Source organism: Trachypithecus francoisi, unplaced genomic scaffold, assembly GCF_009764315.1.
Source record: "Trachypithecus francoisi isolate TF-2019V2 unplaced genomic scaffold, Tfra_2.0 Lachesis_group13, whole genome shotgun sequence".
Lineage (NCBI taxonomy): Eukaryota > Metazoa > Chordata > Mammalia > Primates > Cercopithecidae > Trachypithecus > Trachypithecus francoisi.
In genome coordinates this window covers 84,363,390-84,382,161 of record NW_022681458.1, presented here as the reverse complement: position 1 = coordinate 84,382,161, position 18,772 = coordinate 84,363,390, and the positions used below count along the sequence as shown (strand labels likewise).

Sequence of the window (18,772 nt, the reverse complement as noted above, 5' to 3'; positions counted from 1 at the left end):
GTGCTGAAGTCACTGCCACTTTATGAGAGTCAGTAGCAATTACTATGTGGCAGACACTATCCTAAGAGTCTTAGCTCTTTTAACTCATTAAATACTCACAACAATGTTTGAGTAACACCGTTCTTCTCATTTTGCAAATGGAGAAACTGTGGTTCAAGATCATTCAGCTGCTGAGTGGACAGACCAGATGCAAACCCAGGCAGTCTGCCTCCAATGCCTGCAAAGGTTTCTATTCTACTCTCTCTCCAGTAAAGGGAGATGACTACAGTTAGTGGCTCCTCAACAGGCATAGAAGAAGATCAGTCACTGTTTTTTTTTTTTTTTTTTTTTTTCCAGTAAACAGCTGCTCCCTTGTTAAGGTAGGGGTAAAGTCCTAGAATTAGGGACAGGAAGGCAAGATATAAGTAGGAGCAAAGCAGAAAGGCATATCTCGAACAACAACAACAAAATAAAGAGTCACCCAGGCAGAGTGGCTTACCTCTGTAATCTCAGCACTTTGGGAATCTGGGGTGGGAGGATCTCTTGAGACCAAAAATCTGATCCCAACCTGGGCAATATAGTGAGATCTCATTTCTACAAATAACAATAATGATAACAAAAATGGCCAAGTGTAGTGGCCTGTGCCTGTGGTCCCAGCTACTTAGGAGGCTGAGGTGGCAGGATCACTTGAGCCTGGGAGACCAAGGCTGCAGTCAGTCATGATGGTGCCACTGCACTCCAACCTGGGGACAGAGCAAGTCTGTCTCAAAAAAAAAAAAAAGAAAGAAAGAAAAAAAGAAAAAGAAAAAAGTGAAGGCAGGAGAAAAATCTATTCAAACATAGCTTCTGGAAAAATTGAAAACAAACAAGGGGGTGAAAATAGACTTAAGAGCTATAGTAATGTGATAAACATTTTTGGGAAATTTCTTTCAAAATAAAAAAAAATCAAAATATAGACTGAGACCATGTAGTATTTCATTTTATACACAAATTAACCTAGGCCAGGAAATATTTCTGCCCAACCGAGTCATTTTACAGATGGGTAAACACAGGCTATAAAGATTGAATGCCCTGCCCAAGACTTGAGGAAGCAAGCAGGACAGGCAAGGCTACAAGCCACCCACACCTCCTGACTTTGAGCTCAGTGCTCTTCCACCAACTATATTAAACACAATTTATCAGCTTTTAAAACACAAAAGCCATAGTCAATAGGTTGCAATTCAATTTTAAGAACATAAAAAATAATTACAGTGTACCCATATCGAAGGTTAAATACACAATACCTCAGGCTATCACCTTCTCAATAGCCAAATAATATTGTAAAGTAGTAGTTAGATAAAGTAGTCATTTTTAAATAGGAGGAGAATTATTGGCATAACTGCACTTTTTTTCTTCCAATATTTTATCCATATAACATTTTCAATATTTACATTATTTTAAACTTGGAAAATTTAGTCACATGCATATACACATATATACAGCAAACATGGTGAAATAACTGAATCTTATTAATTTCTTCTTCTCTATAAGGGAAATCAAAGGGTTGAATAGAAAGGGATTTAAGCTGAGAGTTATTAGGCCAGTATTAACACTGATTTATAATCTCTAAGATTCCTCTAGTCCTAAAATTCTATAATTTTAGAAAGCTCATAATTGAAAAAAACATTGGATTAAAATATTAAATTTAAGTATTTGACTAATGAGATTATGACATACCACCTAAAGAAAATTATTTCTAGTGGTTTCAAAAAAGGGAGAAGAGGCTGGATGCAGTGGCTCATGCCTGTAATCCCAGCACTTTGGGAGGCTGAGGTAGGAGGATTGCTTGAGCCTAGGAGCTCAAGACCAGCCTGAGCAACATAGGGAGACCTCATCTCTATAAAAAATAAACAAAATTTGCCAGCCATGGTGGCACATGCCTGTGGTCCCAGCCACTCAGGAGGGCTGAGGCAGGAGGATCACTTGAGCTGGGGAGGTTTAGACTGCAGGGAGCTGAGATCTTGCCACTGCACTGCAGCCTGGGTGACAGAGCAAGACCCTGTCTTGAAAAAATAATAATAATAATAAGATTTACAAAAAGTTGATAAAATACTGGTGATTATGTTATCTATGGGATTACAAATTATGTTAGTTAATAAAGAAATTTTTATTACTCTTAACAAATAGAAATGGGGGGGGCAAACAGTTAATGTAAAGTAGAAATAAGAAGTTATTTCCTGATATAAACTCTTAGATACTAAAGCCCTCTGTGTTTATGCACACTAGCATAGGAACACTAGCATACTTATACAAAAAGTTCAGAAGCTTACATAGTTCACACTTTTTTTTAAGTTTAAACGTTAATAATGTTGTAAGAAATAGAAAAGTACATTACACCTCATTTTCATAGATGTGGGAAAGAGACAATGGAAAAATAAGCGACTTTTCCAAGGCCAAACAGTAAATCATTAAATGCCTATGATTTTAAAAATCAAGTTTTCAATGGACCATAAAAATGAATTAATTCTGTGTGGGCAGATATTTTTCTTTTATCAAATTCTCTACATTATAGGAATTTCCTTGTCTTTCTTCCTATTGTGTTTTTGTTATTTATGTCCTACTTTTACATCATTTAGAAATGTCCAAAGAAGCCTACTCCTCTCAATACCACTGGAGATTTCATTGACCTTTCTCAGTTTGAATCACAATAATGATCACTGTACCTGATAATCAGTGTATCTGAGATTCAAATTCATTGGAGCTAAATAATTTAAGTGATCTTTAAGACAAAGAAAAAAGCAAAAGAACAAGATTAAAATATAGTCTTTCAAAGACTTACTTCTAGTAATTGGGGTAGACAGAAGAGAAAAAACTAAAACGACAACAAAATACACAAAAATGGCAGGGAAATAATGAACATTTTATCTAAAGATATTCTACTAAAACTTTGAGGTCTCACTCACACATCTCTCTTACTAACACTTTTGAGGATATATTTCCAAATTTACTTATTTTAAATTCTTTAAGTGTAATTGTGTTGTAAATTATATATATTATAAAGTACAAATACAGAAAATCTATGAGTACAAGAAAAAAGATATATAATGTGGACATATGTAGTATAGACAATTCGAATAAATGTTAGTGAAAGTTATGTGATGGACTGTGCTTCACTACTTGAAAATCTTGGTTTAATGGTTGGTCATAGAAGAATTCAAACTCTAAGATCAGTTCACCCTTATACTTGGCTTTAATGAATACAGTCATTAAAATAGACACTGGAAAAAATATGGAAGAAGTACAAAATAGGCTCTATGTAATCAATTACGATGCTCAAATTTCAATTCATGGGCTGGGTGCTATGGATTACACCTATAATCCCAACACTTTGGGAGGCCAAAAGGGGAGGATCACTTGAGGCCAGAGGTTTAAGACCAGACTGGGCAACATAGTGAGACCTCATCTCTACAAAAAAACCTAAAATGTAAAAATTAGCCAGGCATGGTGGCACAGGCCTGTAGTCCCAGCTACTCAGGAGGCTGAGGCAGGATTGCTTGACCCCAGGAGTCTGAGGCTGCAGTAAACTATGGTCACACCACAGCACTCTAGCTTTCTGACAGGGCAAGACCTTGTCTCAAAAAAAAAAAAAAAAAAAATCAATTCCATCCACCAATTATGCAAAGATTGTAATTTAGTCTTTTTCTCTAGTGAATTTCTGGCTTCTCTGAGGTCAAACAGTTTTCCTCACAAAGTTTTTTTTTTTTTTTAATGTTTAATAGCTGGGTTCTGATCCACCGAAATGCCATTAGGAATATTTTTAATCATGTTAGAAAATGTTTTCAAATTTATTAAGTCTTCATATAAGCGAGTTCTAAGATGTGCTTATGTCATTATTCAAAATTTTTTTATTTGTAATAGCTTTATTGGGGTCTAATTTACATTCCATAAAAATATACCCATTAGAACTGTATGATTTTTAATAAATGTATTATTGTGTAACCATTACCACTATCCACTTTTAGGACATTCAGTCACTTGTATTAAATCCTCCCATCCCAGTCTAAGGTAATCACTGATCTGTCTTCTATCTCTATGTTTTTTCCCTTTTTGGGAGTTTCATATAAATGGTATCACACAAATGAGGCCTCTTGTCTGCCTTTTTTTCTCTTGGCATAATATTTTGGAGGTTTATCGATACAGTGCCATGTATCAGTAGTTCATTATTTTTAGGGCTGAATAGTATTCAGGTATGCCATGTTTTGTTTTGTCAATCATCGGCTCATAAATAATTAGATTATTTCCAATGTTTTGCTATTATTAACAATATTACTATCGTTCATGTAAAAGTCTCTGTGGACATACATATTTACTTCTATTGAAGTAGGACTGCTGGGTCATACAGTATAAGTTTGTATTTACATATATAACTTTTTTTTTAGACTAGGCCTCTCTACATTGCTTGGACTGGCATGCAGTGGCTATTGATAGGTGCAATCCCACTACTGATCAGCACAGGAGTTTTGACCTGCTGTTTCCCACCTGAGCTGCTTCCCCTCTCCTGAGGCAACCTGGTGGTCCCTTCCTCCCAGGAGGTCACCATATTGACGCATAACAGTACAGACACCTGATCAGCATAGTGCGCTATCGCCCAGAACTCCTGAACTCCAGGGATCCTCCTGCCTCAGCCACCTGAGTAGCTAGGTCTACATGCATGCAACATTGTGTCTGGCTATGTTTATGTTTTCAAGAAGTTGCTAAATGACTCCAAAAAGTATGTATACCGTTACACATTTAACAATTTATGAGAGTTGCAGTTTTTTCACATCTTTGTCATCACTGTGTATTGTCAATATTTGGCTTATATCCATTTAACTGGTAGTGTGCTGGTATCATATTGTGGTTGTAATTTGCATTTCCCTAATGATTAATATGTTGAACATCTTTTCATGTGCTTACTAATCATTCATATGCCTTTTTGGTGAAATCGCTATTAAAACATTTTATTTTTAATTGAATTGCTTATCTTATTTTTGACATTTAGCATGCTTTATATATTCTAGATACAAGACCTTTATCAGATATTTGACCTAGGAATTTTTTCACAGGCTGCTATTTGTCTTTTCACTTTCTTACTTGTATCTTTTGGAGAGCAAAACTTTTCATTTTTATAAAATGCGATTTATCAATTTCTTCTTTAATGGATCACAATTTTGGTGTTGTATCTAAGAAACCTTTCCAAAAGCAAGGTTGCAGAGATTTTCTACTGTTTTCAGATATAATTTTAGCTCTTACATGTAGGTCTGTGATATATATTAATTTTTTTCTACATGGTGTGAGGTAAGAAATTAAGTTCAGTATTTTGCATATGAATATGCAATTATTCCAGCAGTATTTCTTTAAAAAAGCATCCCTTTCACTATTGCTCTGCTTTGTCATCTTTGCTGAAAACCAACTGATTGTAAATATATTAATTTCTGTACCCTCTATTTCATTGATCTAAGTGTCTATCATCATGCCAATATTACATTCTACTATTATAGCTTTGTAAGTTTTGAAATTAGTATTGTAATAACTCTTAACCTTTTTTTACAAGATTGTTTTTGATATGTATTTCCATTTTATTTTTATTTTTTTATTTATTGTTGAGATGGGGTCTCATTCTGTTATCCAGGCTGGAGTTCAGTGGTGTGATCACAGCTCACTGCAGCCTTGACTTCCTGGGCTCCAGCCATCCTCCCACCTCAGGCTCTTGAGGAGCTGGGACCACAGGTGTGAGCCACCATGCCTGGCTTATTTTTGTATTTTTGGTAGAGATGGGTTTTTGCCATGTTACCCAGGCTAGTCTTCAACTCCAGAGCTCAAGCAATCCACCCCCTCGGCCTCCCAAAGTGCTGGGATTACATGCTTGAGCCACTGCACCCGGCCTGTATTTCCATTTTAAAATTGACTTCTCAAGTCCTATAAAAATGCTTGCTAAGATATTGCTAGAGATGACATTTAATCTATAGATCAGAGGTCTTATGCTTGTTTTCTAAAATTTATTCTTAAATATTGTCTTCTTTCTCATGTTATTGTAAGTGGAACTTTTTTTGTTTGTTTGTTTTTGTTTTTTTCCGATATGGAGTCTTGCTCTGTCACCCAGGCTGGAGTGCAGTGATACAATCTTGGCTCACTGCAACCTCCGCCTCCCAGGTTCAAGCTATTCTCCAGCCTCAGCCTCCTGAGTAGCTGGGATTACAGGTGCCTGTCACCACACCCGGCTAATTTTTGTATTTTTAGTAGAGACAGTGTTTTACCATGTTGGCCAGGCTGCTCTCGAACTTCTGACCTTGTGATCCATCCACCTCAGCCTCCCAAAGTGCTGGGATTACAGTCGTGAGCCACCGTGCCCAGCCACAACTGTCTTTTAAAATTCATTTTCAGATTCCTAGTTCCTAGCATATAAAAATATAACTGACTTCTATATATTGATCTTGTATTTTGTGACCTTGTTAAATTCATTTATTAGGTCCTAGTAGGATTTTTTATGTATAAGATCAAGTAATCTGTAAATAAAGATATCTTTAATTTTTCCTTTTCAATCAATATGCCTTCGATTTATTTTTCTTTCCTTGTTACACTAGCTAGAATCTCCAGTAAAATGTTGACTGAAAGAATTGAGAATGGATACCCTTATTTATTCTCCCAATCAAGTACTAATGAGCTCTGTCCCTTCTTGCCCTCCTTGGTTTCTTTTCTTTTTTTTTTTTCCGAGACAGAGTCTCACTCTGTCACCCAGGCTGGAGTACAGTGGCAGGATCTCGGCTCACTGCAGCCCCCACCTCCCAGGTTCAAGCAATTCTCCCTACCTCAGCCTCTTGAGTAGCTGGCACTATAGGCACCCACCACCATGCCAAGCTAATTTTTGTATTTTTAGTAGAGATGACATTTTGCCATGTTGGCCAGGCTGGTCTTGAACTCCTGACCTGAAATGATCTGCCCACCTTTGCCTCCCAAAGTGCTGGGATTATAGACATGAGCCACCATGCCCGGCCCTCCCTACTTTCTGAGATCAGACATAAGGTATGTTCAAGGTGGCATGGCCATATACTTTATTCTCAAAAGGAAAGCATGGAGTCTTTCACCATAAACATGTTGCTATCTGTTGGTATTCATAGATGCACTTTATCACACTGACGAAGTTCCCTTCATCATACTGTTAGTCATACTGTTAGTATGCTGAGCATTTTACCATGAATCGGTGTTGGATCTTGTCAATTGCTTTTTCTGGCACATATTGTCATCTTCATTTTCTTTTTGTATTTTAAAAATTTACTAAACTACAGAAAAATGTGGAAGTTCCTGACAAGATGATGTATTAGTAGGTACTGTTGTCTTGCTGTGCTGATCCAACCCCAGAGATGTACAGAAAACAACAACAGTGGCCCAGGGATGTAAAGGGCCAGGCATCATGGCTGAAGGACAGAGTGAAGGCAGATATTTTTTGAATGATTTATTTTCTCTCTGCTACTGCTCTAATAAGCTTCTTTCTACCTCTATGAAGCAGACAAAAGAGCTCTGAAGTTAGGGAAATAATGAGGTCATATTTTCTGAGGTTTTATTTTAGAAGAACTTCAGATCTAGCGTTTTACAACAGCCCTCTACTGTGGTGATCATTTGATGACCCAGTGTTAGCACTGAGTAAAGAGCTGCTTTCCAAGTGGAGATGATGGATGACTTGCCAGGTGCCCTGCATCTGTCTGACAACCTTCTTTTACTTTGAGTTTTGCACAAAGCTGCTGGCTGTATGGGATCTGTCAGTAATTAGCACACTTCCAACATAGGTCCACTTATGGTAAGTGTCACCTTCATTTTGAAGAACAGTTTTGCTACATATAGAATTCTTGATTGACAGGTTTTTTCTTTCAGCATTTTGAATATATCCTTTTACGACCCTCTAGTATCTTTTGTTTCTAATGAGAGGTCAGCCGTTAATTTTACTGTGATTCCCTTGTGTAAAATGAGTTGTTATTTTCTTGCTGCCTCAAAATTTTCTTGTTGTTTTTGTCTTTCAGCAGGCTAAGATGTATCTAGTTGTGCCTCTCTTTATGTTTATTCTACTTGGTGTTTGCTGAGTGTCTTTGATGTGTGCATTAAGATTTTAAACAGATTTGGGAAGTTTTAGGACATTGCTTCTTCAAATATTTTTTCTATACCCTTCCATCCCTCCTTTCCTTCTGGGGCTCCCAGCATAAATTGGTATACTTTGATTCTGTCCCACAAGTCCCAGAAGCTTTGTTCATTTTTCTTCAATCTTTCTTCTATTCTTTAGGTTGGATATTTTCTATTAGTCTGTCTTCAAGTTCACTGATTCCTTGTTCTGCCATCACAAATTTGCTATGGAACCCATACAGCAGATTTTTTAATTGTTGTTATATTTTTCAACTCTAAAATTTTTAGTTTCTTTTTCATAGTTTATATTTCTCTATTTAGAGTCCATATTTGTTTAGTCATTTCATCTTTAAGTTTTAAAACATACTTATACTAGTTGTTTTGAATTAGTTGTATACTAAATCCAACAAGTGGGGCCACTTAGAGTATCTAATGGCTGATTATTTTCCTGAATTTCAGTCACACTTTCCTGTTTTTATGCAGGTCTCATAATTTTTGCTGATAATTCAGTATTTTAAATAAAATAGTGTAGCAATTTTGGATGACATCAGATTTTCCTCCTGAGAAATTTTTAAATTGCTGGAACTTAAACATCAGAATCTATTTCTCCTGCATTGTAAAACTACTGATGTCTCTAATAAATTATTTTCCAGCCTGATTCCTAAAATGTATAATAGAAATACAAGTTCCAATATTTTCTTTCCATACCAATGATGTGGCAAAATGATTCTACCCTGAAAAAAAATTATATCACTAATTTTCTCAAAGTCCTTCTCTTATCTCCAACTTGAAAGGATGAGAACAGAGAATTGAGGAATACAGGGTTTGATATGGGAGAGTAGGGGATAGAAACACCGCACTAAAAAAAATTATTTTGGCTAACTCAGGTTGGCAGTAATTTGATTCTAGATAGATAATTCATTTTCTATTATTTGCTTATTTAAAAAAACCTTTAGGGTGTTACTCTTCATAGTTCAACAAGTCATACCTGTTTTCTTTTGTTTTAAAATATTTGCATAATTTGTAAATGAAGCCTTGGATGGCAAGGAACAGGGACTCACTAAAGGCAAACAAGGAAAAGAATGGAGTAGGGATGATCACAGGGAACAAAAATCTCACAAAACAAAAAGAAAATGAAGTTTATTTAAGTATGACCTTATGAGGAGAATAGTGTAAGGAAGGAAAAACACTTTTCCTCTATCCTCCTAGGTTCAATGTCTGAGAATGAAACTGATAAAAGACAGACTGACAAGAGAAAAAACATTTAATTACATATGTACACAAAAGCTTCACAAAGAAATGTGACTCAAGGAGGCAATTAGAATTTTTGACCGATACCGTCTTAACAGAAGTGATAAAGTGTGAAGAGGCTACACAAAGGAAAGGGGGTATGGGGCTTCCTGTGGAGAACAGAGTTGAGGGGGGAAAGTTATGGAAAGGTGCTAGGAAACATATAAGTAAGGGTTGTCTATTAACGTGTGTTACGTGCATAAGTGTCCTCTCCAGTAATAAGAGTCATTTCCAAGTAGATCCTTTCCTGGTAGTAGAGAGGGAGACAACTTTACAAATAGAAAGTAATGGCCTACTTTTAGATAGAAAAGCAGAAGGGAAAGAGTTTTTCTTGCATCTGCTATTTCTCAATTGCTTTCAGCTCAAAATATTCCTTATGCCAAAATGGCACATTTTGGGGTAGGCATATTGTTGTCCCATCAATAGGAACCCAGAAAACATCAGGACCAAGACAGTGCTCTCTCTGGTTCACTTGTCCTCTCAATTTCAAACTCCCTGGGAAATAATCTGATTGGCATCATTACCAGTTAGGGGGCAATGGGTTGGCTACATGGGTCAGGTCTCCACAGGTGCTGATGCCATGCCAGGTGCATTGTTATGAGGTGTGCAGGGCTGCCTCCTTCAAGGGCTGTGGATATACGTACTAGGAAGCATGACTATTACACATACCAGATGTTTGACACCATTCTGATTTTACGAAGTTATTAAAATCTCATGACCCCACTGTTTTCCAAGAGACAGAACAACCTAGAAGTTTTATACACCAAAAAAAAGTAACCCTTGTTTAACTTGCTTAGCAAAGCTGAGTTTCAAAACCTCTATTCTGCTCTATCATACTTTATCTGATTTTTCCGCATTGAACAGCTAATCCCAACTTTTCCTGATTCTCTCCCAACATCCTGATTCCAATTTTTTATTATTCAAAGTCAAGTTCTTCCAAGAACTAAACAAAGGACTACTAAATATTGGCTTTTCTTAGTGTGGGAGGTGTTTCAGTAGTTTAAGGCAGTGAGGGACACAGTCATGACCATGATGTGGATCCTATCCGTTAGGGGAAAAGGCTCACACAAAAATAACCACAACATGAGAGAGAGTATCAAGGGTCACAATACAGTAAGAAAGAACTCACCCTCTCAAGAATGGGGAAGGCCAGGAAACTTTCAGAAAGTTTTTACAGGTAATTATTAGGCAGAGTCATGGGAGGATTTGCAATAATATATTCAGAGGATGGGGATGGGGTGGGGCTCAGCCAATCCTGAAACCACCATAGCCACCTGAGCAGAACTATTATTAAGCCCTAGCAACCCTTCTCAGGACCCGCTTATTCCACCACTCTCTTTCCCTCCTTTGCCACCCACCTCTGTTTTAACATTCCTCTTTAAAAAGAAAACCCCAAAATTATCAGTATTGGTGTACTTTTTGAAGGTTTTATCTTTACCTCCCCTACTCCTCCATAGACACCCAGATACGACAAGAGACTCAGTGTTCCTGCTTCCTCCTATTCCTTGCTGCCTCTGCTATGCTTCTTAGGGAATTTACCACTAATTTTTATGGGATAATATGAAAATAATAAACATTGGAAAGTTACAAAGTTTTCATAACCTTAAAAGTTTCAGGTTGACTTCTTTCTGAGCTGGTAATTGAAAAGTTGTTTGAATTTCTGCTGTTTACTTTTGTTCTTGAGGGTGGAGTAACCAAACCTCTTAATATTCTAACCTTGCCCTGGGCCCCAGTGTCAGCCTGAGCACAGGCCCTCTTCCCACCCCTACTTCCCAACACTTTTTCCAAGGCCGCCAGGCTAGCAGTTTAAATCATCTTCTTCTCAAGCTGGTCATTTGCATTTCTGTGGATCCTCAGGCTAGGTGACAATGGTTTCATTCCTTCACTGGAAATCTGGAATTGGGCCATTGCAACTTGGAGGCAAAGGACATTTTTGTAGGACAGAACTTAATTGGCAAAATAAGCTAGGATTTTGAGGAGAAAGAGCACAATCTTCAAAATTATTTCTGTTGTATTCAAGGGTCAAAACATTGGCAACAAAGTAGAAACCTCAAGAAATTCCCTTCAGACAGTTTATTGGTGAAAAGAAAGGCCAGTAGATACAGATGGTGGTAGAGTAGAAAGAAGGTGGTTTTACCAAAAGCCAGATATTCGGAAGACTTAGGAAAAATCTTTGGAGGAGAGGGTGTAACACATCATGTAAGAGATAAATTATAATCAATAGAGCAAAATCCTGGTAAAGAGAAGATGGCTTATGTTTAGGAGCATAAGTGGAGTATGAGCTTTGAAGAGAAATGAGGACACCCCTTCTCAGCCATGACTGAAGGAGGTACAGATGTGTGAAAACTAGGACTGGGTTTTAGGAAAGTTAAGTTGAGGAACCTCATGGTGGATCCTTCAGTAGAGTACGAGGCAAGATCATTTGCAGAAGTGGAGGAAAACCACGTAAAGTGGGGGCTTGAGGAAAGCAGACATAGGACAGGTTTGGAAGTGGCCTGGATAATGTTCCTGGATAAGTTCCAGATACTCATCCTCCTGATGAGGAAAGGAATTGAGAATCAGTGAAGACGCAGCCAAGTCTGAATAGCATGAACTTTTAGTGGAATGAAGTGATTCTTTCACCCTATCTAGCAATGCTTAGTAGCGCAGGAGCAAGTTCAAAAGAAACCTTTCAACTAAATACAAAAATAAAATAATTAATGTTGAGTGGCAACTATTTCAGAGGACATTATTCATGGTGGATTTTAGAAACACTTTAATTATGACAAACACGAAATCTACAATATCAAAATAGTCATCAGAGAAAAACACACACACACAAAGATTATTGGAGTAATAATAAGCTTTTTTCTTCTTTCTATGCTAGCCTAAGACAAGAGAAAAGGAAAGACCCATTTTTTCTTTCCATTAACACATCTTCCATTCATTCGATGTTATTGAAATTTTTTTTTAAAAAAGGAAAATCATTGGTATTTTTCATTGAACATGTGTCTTATATAACAATTTGTCGTTTACTTTTTCTATTCTATAAACAAAAACACATACTAAAAAGCCAGAAGAAGTTAAAAACAGCCTATTTCCATGATGGCCAGCCATGGCACAGCACTTCCTGGCCCCTGCAGATCCCTTCTCAATTCTGAAAATATTTAGGGGGAACATTCACATGTTCACCTGTTTCTTACTACAAACGTGGAGAGGTTTTTTTTTTTCCAATCAAGGCACCATATTAACATTTCTTAGGTTTCATCTTTGTAATCTTCAAATATAGTAAGATAAAAACCGGTAGCAAAGCGTATCACCCAACTTAAAATTCAGAATACTGAGACATATGCAGCTTGCATACACATTAATCTGTTTCTCTCAACAAAATATTTGTAATTTCCAAAATCCTATCAGCTTTTTCACACAATATGGTCCCTCCAATTTGAGGGGCAGTAACGTAAACATAGTCTCCTTACTAAAGAGATTAGTCTAAAAAAAGTAAAATCATCAAAAGAAGAATGTAAGAATATCAGTGGCTATAAGCTAGAGCAATATCATGTTTTAAAGCCTAATATGTTCATGAAATCTACTTTAAGAAGGTGATATCTAAATATAAAATATATTGACAAAACAATTAGTATTGACAAACTAGCACAAAATGCTTTTAAATGAAAGTAGAAGACATTACTAAAGCTCAAGATTTTTGTGTGTACTGATTTCATGCCTCAGGTTATTTCCATATCAAATTTAAAGAGATATTGGAAAATAGAAAACAAAATCCATCAACTGTAATCCATTTCCCTTACTCTTTTGTGAAATCATCAGAAGGCGTTAAGTACCGCTTCTATTTCCTCTATCTTTATCAAGCCTGTAACTTCTCAAGCGAAAGAACATGCACCTGTCAAGCTCATCGTGCAGGATGTACACACAGATGTGTTTAATAAATATCTGCCCGCAGGGAGATTAGAGGTTTGCTTTGAGAATCAGGGAACAGGCTAGCTCATGTGTTGACGCTTTGGCATCTATCATACAATCCGCCACCTTGTTCCCTTACCAAAATAACTTCAAAGGAAATCCTCTTTGAATCTTCTTTGAGAAGGGTTATAAGTTTGAAGACCCAAAACGTTGAGGCAAGATCCACCTCAGGGAAGGGGGAGTGGCTGGGGAGAACAGCGTAAGTAGGATTTAGGTGGCTCAGTGACGTCAGGAGGAAGCAGCGATGGAAGGGATGGGGTGCAGACTCACCTGGAGAAGCAGAAGCTGCACACATATCAAAGGTCAAAGGGCATAGCCTCAGGGACTCCCCAAACGCAGGAAAAGTGAAACGACCATTCCTGGGCTCTCACCGTCAGGGGTACGCCTAAGGGCTCAGCTGTTCCTACCTTTGATGCCAGGGACAAACCCTACCAGGAACAGTTGGGGTTGGCAGTAGGGCAAAGGAAAACCTGCTCCAGATTTCAGAGCCAGCGCTGGGGAATCTCCCTGTCCTCTCCGCCACCCCCTCCCGCGCCGGAGACCTGAGACACCTTCATCCTCACACCCACCTTCTCCAGGCCCTCTTGCGCCGAACAGCATCGGTCTCTATGGCGACCTGAAACCGCAGCTCCCATTGGCCCGTTCAATATGAGGGCCGGGCCAATGGGGAGGGCCAGCCCTCTCCTTCCCGCCAATGGGGTGGCGGGAGCTGGCCCGGGGACGGCGGCGTGCTGACGTTCCCGGGAGCCCGGGGCTGGCCGGGCGGGAGGGCTGGCGGCGGGGCGGGCGGCGGCGGCGGCCTCTGGGCAGTAGAGGGGGCTCCGAGGCTGAGTCCGCGTCGACGCCGGCCGCGGAGGCGGCACCATGGGCAAGGGGTAGAGGGGCAAGTTGGCCACCGCCGCCGCCGGGGGTGGTGGGAGAGCCGCTCCGGGGGAGGGGGCGGGTGGGGGAGGGAGGGGCGGGCAGCCGCGCGGCCGCGGCACTTTTTTAATTTTTTCGGGTGCCGCAGCGGCGACCCCTCGGCGCCGATGTCCCTGATCCCTGGAGCGACGACGGCCGCAGCCTAAGCTGGAAAGTAAGTGTGTGGGCTCGCGGGAGGGCGCAGAGACTCCTGCCCACGAGCCCCTCGGCCCTCGCCCCAAACACGCGCCGGAGCCGGGACCTGCGCACCGGGGGCTGGGGTCCTCCCTCCCGCTGCCCGGTCCCCAGCGCTTGGCGGCCGCCGCGGCTTTCCTGCCCCGCCTCGTGTTCCTGCCCGCACTCGCCTGCTGCTCCCCTCCCCCCGGCAGGCGCACAAGTTTCACCCTCCATTTGCTTTTCCCGGCGATTCCTCTCCCTCCTCTCCCGTACGCGCCGCGCACGACCTCTGCCTACGCTGGGCTGTGCGGATCAGGAGCCCCCAGCCCCGAACTTGAGCGCCGCACTGAGCCTTGTTGGACGCCCTCGCGGCGGCTTCCCCGCTGCCTGCCGCCCCGCGCCCCCCTGCGCCCCCGACACCACAGGACGCCCGCCCTCTTCAGCCCTCGGGGCTGGCTGGCTGTCATTCCAGCCCCAGATCCTGCACCTTGGCCCCCTCCCTGTCTTCCCACGCCCCTGCTGCCCGCGCTGTCTTGCGTTTCTCCCCGAAGTCCTGCACTCCTTGCCGGTCCTGCCCACCCCCTCTGCCCAGTGCGCCCCTCTCTACTGGCCGCGGATCCTCACGCTCCACCCCTCCCGGCTTCCCAGCCCGGAGCCTCGCCGCTGCCCTCCTGCGCCGCCGCTTCCTCCTCTCCCTGCCAGGAGTTGAAGCGGAGCTGCGGCACCTCCCTGGCGGATCTGGTATCCCCCCCCCCACCGGCTGCTGAGGCTGCCGGCCCTCTCCCCTGGACCGCCACCCGGAGAGCGAGCGGCGGGGCCGGGATTTGGCTGCGTGTTGGCTGAGTGCGACACACCGCGAGCGCGGGCAGTGGAGGCGCCGCGGCGGCAGTGGCCGCTCGGGGCGCAGCGGTAGTCAGGTGTGTGTGTACAGCGGGGGACGCGCGCTGCCGGCTCCTGGGCTGGCGACAGATTGTGCAGGAATGCGAGGAATGCACCAGGGGCAGAGTCCACACAGCCCGCCGAGGCTGCACTAGCGCCTTCCCTCCCCAGCTCTCGCCGCGCAGCCAGAGGTCACCGGAGCATCTTCGGAGCTGGTGAGCCTCATTCCACCCCTCTTCTCCCATTGCTTCCCTCCATGCGGCAGAGGGGGAGCGCGGTAATTCTTTGGGGCTCCAGCTAGCATTTCGTCTGGGTTTTTGCTGCATTGGTCTTCAGGACCGTGAATTTGGGGCCGATGACTCAGTGGCCAAGGTTATGGATCATTGCACAAGGCTGTTTGCAAGTTTGGTGTGCAAGGTTTGGATAGTGCCTGGTTTTTACCAGGGTTTTCTGAAAACCAACAGTAACAGGGGACCTGAAGGTTCATAGAGTAATGAGCTTGGAGCCAACATATTTTAGCTCTATCAGAAAAATGCCTGTTAGTGCTTATGGACGGGCATGTATTGCAAGAGAGATCTTGAATGCATCACTTTGGTATCCTAAGAAGTGTAATTTTTTTCCCTCGTCATACTGGGCTGTGTTTAGACTTCGTATAATACATAATGAATAGAAACAGAGAAGCACTGTTTGGTCAGCGATGGGACAGATAGAACTGTCTGGTACAGTTAAATTCGGGGCGTGTCAGTTACCATTGAAAGTAACACGGGGACACCACAATCATGTATATTTCAAGATGTTATTTATTAGTGGAGGTCTCAGTTCTTTGTTACTGAGTTTGACTAAAAAAAAATAAATGCTGCCCTACAACTTTTAAAGAACGGTAATTATTTACGTGTAAAATCAATGATGGTCAGTAGGCATTTTTGGTCAAATTTTGTTTTCCTTAATACGGGAGAGCAAAATTTTGACAGAAAATGGTTCGCGAGAATTGAGCTTAGATTCTTTTTATTTTAAAAGAGAAACTAGAAGAATGCTTGTCTTGAATGCAGTATATTGCTGTGAGAGTATCTTCGTTTTGGTGCCTGTGAAACAGTTACGGAAAATGGCAACATGAAAACGAGAACAACTAATGTCTGAAATAAGTGTTTCCGGATGTTGAAAAGCATCATATGTGTGTTTTTATTTGACACAATTTGCTTGGGAGGTTGCATTTATGATAAACCTCTTTGCACCTGGTTATTTTATGTCAGATTCAGTAAAATAATAAGTCAGTTGTCTGACCAATCAGCTTTCTTCCAACACCTACTTTGTGTAGATCAAGGACATCGAAAACTATCAAATAGGAGCCTTTAGTTAAGGACTCAACAGAAAGGAAAAAAAATAGAAAAAAATATTTTGCACTCAGAAAGGTTTATCTTTTGGTTGCTACGTTGTTTTCCAGCTGTGTGCATAATCAGTGAATCTTCTAATTTAGAGGTTTAATTTGTGTCCAGTAACACTGTGGAGGATATTGGGAGGTGTTTGTAAATGCCAACAGGAAACTTTTATTATGTAACAATATCATATTACAGCAGAGTTTAACCCATGCTTAACCCGTGCTTATTTGACTTAATGTCAAGATGAGGAAGTAAAAGCAAATTTAGTTTCCCTGCCGCATTAGAAATTGAAAACCCTGTTCAGATGTATGGATCACACACACACACACACACACACACACACACACACACACACAATTGGCTGTGCAAATAGTTTTGCCTGCTTCAGGTAAAGGTAACCTTTCGGTTAGAAATGCTTTCTATTTGTTACAGATATTTGAAGAGAGGAAGTTTTTCAACTAGAGATCCTACACAATTGAAAATAACCGAAATCATATTTTGACCAAAGTACATTCCCTCCCCACCCCCTACTATTATGTAAGGAGAGGGTGCTGCATCTGGCGTCTTACATATTATACTGAAGAGTTGAAGTTGGGGAAGCGAAGTATCCAGTTATTTTAATTTTTACCTGTATTGTTTTTGGAGGGAGGTAAGGGAGCAGAGAGTATTGATGGAAAACAAGGGAAGAAGAAACTAGGGTCAGCTAGTATTCAACCAGAAAGTAAAATTATATACTTTATTGCAGCAATAACGCATTTATAAGCTGAATAAATCAAATCTAATTTTGTGACTAGTTCTGACATAATATGAATTTAAAGAAACTACTACCAAATTCAGTTTAATAAAAACTTTAGCACTTGTATGACCTTGAGTATTTGGATTAGGTTTAAATCAGAAACGCAGTTTTCTTCCTTTTCTTGTAAATAGGCAAAGTAAATTTAATGTAAAAATTTGAAACTCACTTTAATTTTTAAAAATGCAATTATTGCCAATTTTTGACCTGAGTAATTTCCATGCTGTTACTCAGGGATCAGTTTAAATAATATTCATACCCTGGATGATGCCAACCATCAGGTAAGTCTAGCCTCTTACCTGACTCTTTTGAAATATTAAGGTATTTCGAGAATGCTCTGTAATTGAATGTGTTTTTTCTATTTCAATTGAGCAGTAATTCCCTACCTTCCTTAATTCTAAAATGAACATCATATCTTCATTCTTAAATGTAAGGTAAAACAGAGGTTATTATAGGGTTATTTTAGGGCATAAATGCCTATGGAATTGCATGTCACTTTGGGAAGTTTGCCTTCACGCCTTCAAGTGTACAGGGAGATAATTACTCCTTCAATGTGTGAAATGATTCTGTAGTGCCCATCCTGCACTAAAGGGGAAGAAGAATCTGAAACATAACACCAGTGGACTGGGTATGTTTGGAGAATTAAATGACTGTTTCACAGCCAGACAGTACTACAGACAGCTGCAAATGGAGAAAAGAAGGAAAACTTTTAAGATACATGGATGTAAGCTTTCTTTCTTACATCAGTGGAAGTGATGATAGCAGTCAGCAGGTCAGTTCGATGCTCAGTGATAAGAAATAACAGGGTTATTTCAGGGTAAGGTAGTCAGGCCCTGAGTTGCCAAGAACGTACTTGCTGGAAGTTGCACAACATTCAAATATTTCTTACATTGTCACTTTAATAATTCAGTGGAATTATCTTAATTTAGTGTGCTATGTTACCATTACTAAATTGGGGATGTTACATGATGGTGATCTTCAATTAAACTCAGGAATGTTGCAGACATTTTCTTCATCATTGACCTGTTGTTTTTTCCTTTTCATAATTTAGATTTATTTGATATACCAATAAGTGTTGGTTATATCACTGATCATTTTATTATTCAGAGTCTTGATAACATTATAGTTTATTATGACTCATATATAATGATTCATTGCAGCTGATAAACTATTAGGGATTGCATTGTGAGATATTATTACTACTAAATATATAAATTAAAATATGGAAGTGCCTGAGTTATTGTAAGTCATGTGATTGCAAAGCATTTTTCCTGAATGGAATAATGCCTGG

At 40.3% G+C, this 18,772-nt stretch overlaps 2 protein-coding genes across 13 annotated transcripts in view; one reads left to right on the top strand and one right to left on the bottom strand.

Annotated features, from left to right (window-relative positions):
• Nucleotides 1–14,002, bottom strand: part of CCDC148 (coiled-coil domain containing 148) — a 291,005-nt gene extending 277,003 nt beyond the window's left edge. The window contains exon 1 of the mRNA XM_033231425.1: nucleotides 13,926–14,002. Within this exon, the coding sequence (XP_033087316.1) occupies nucleotides 13,926–13,956 (31 nt within the window). The 5' untranslated portion in view covers nucleotides 13,957–14,002. The remainder of the gene's footprint in view (nucleotides 1–13,925) is intronic.
• A 109-nt stretch (nucleotides 14,003–14,111) lies between these two features.
• The window catches only part of PKP4 (plakophilin 4), a 233,263-nt gene continuing 228,602 nt past the window's right edge, over nucleotides 14,112–18,772 (top strand). For 9 of the 12 annotated variants that reach the window (XM_033231419.1, XM_033231422.1, XM_033231416.1 and 6 more), the window contains exon 1: nucleotides 14,112–14,431. The gene's annotated coding sequence lies outside the window, so the exon portion shown is untranslated. Of the gene's footprint in view, nucleotides 14,432–14,648; nucleotides 15,528–18,772 lie in introns of those variants that run through there. The other 3 variants (XM_033231418.1, XM_033231415.1, XM_033231413.1) reach the window with 1 other exon arrangement.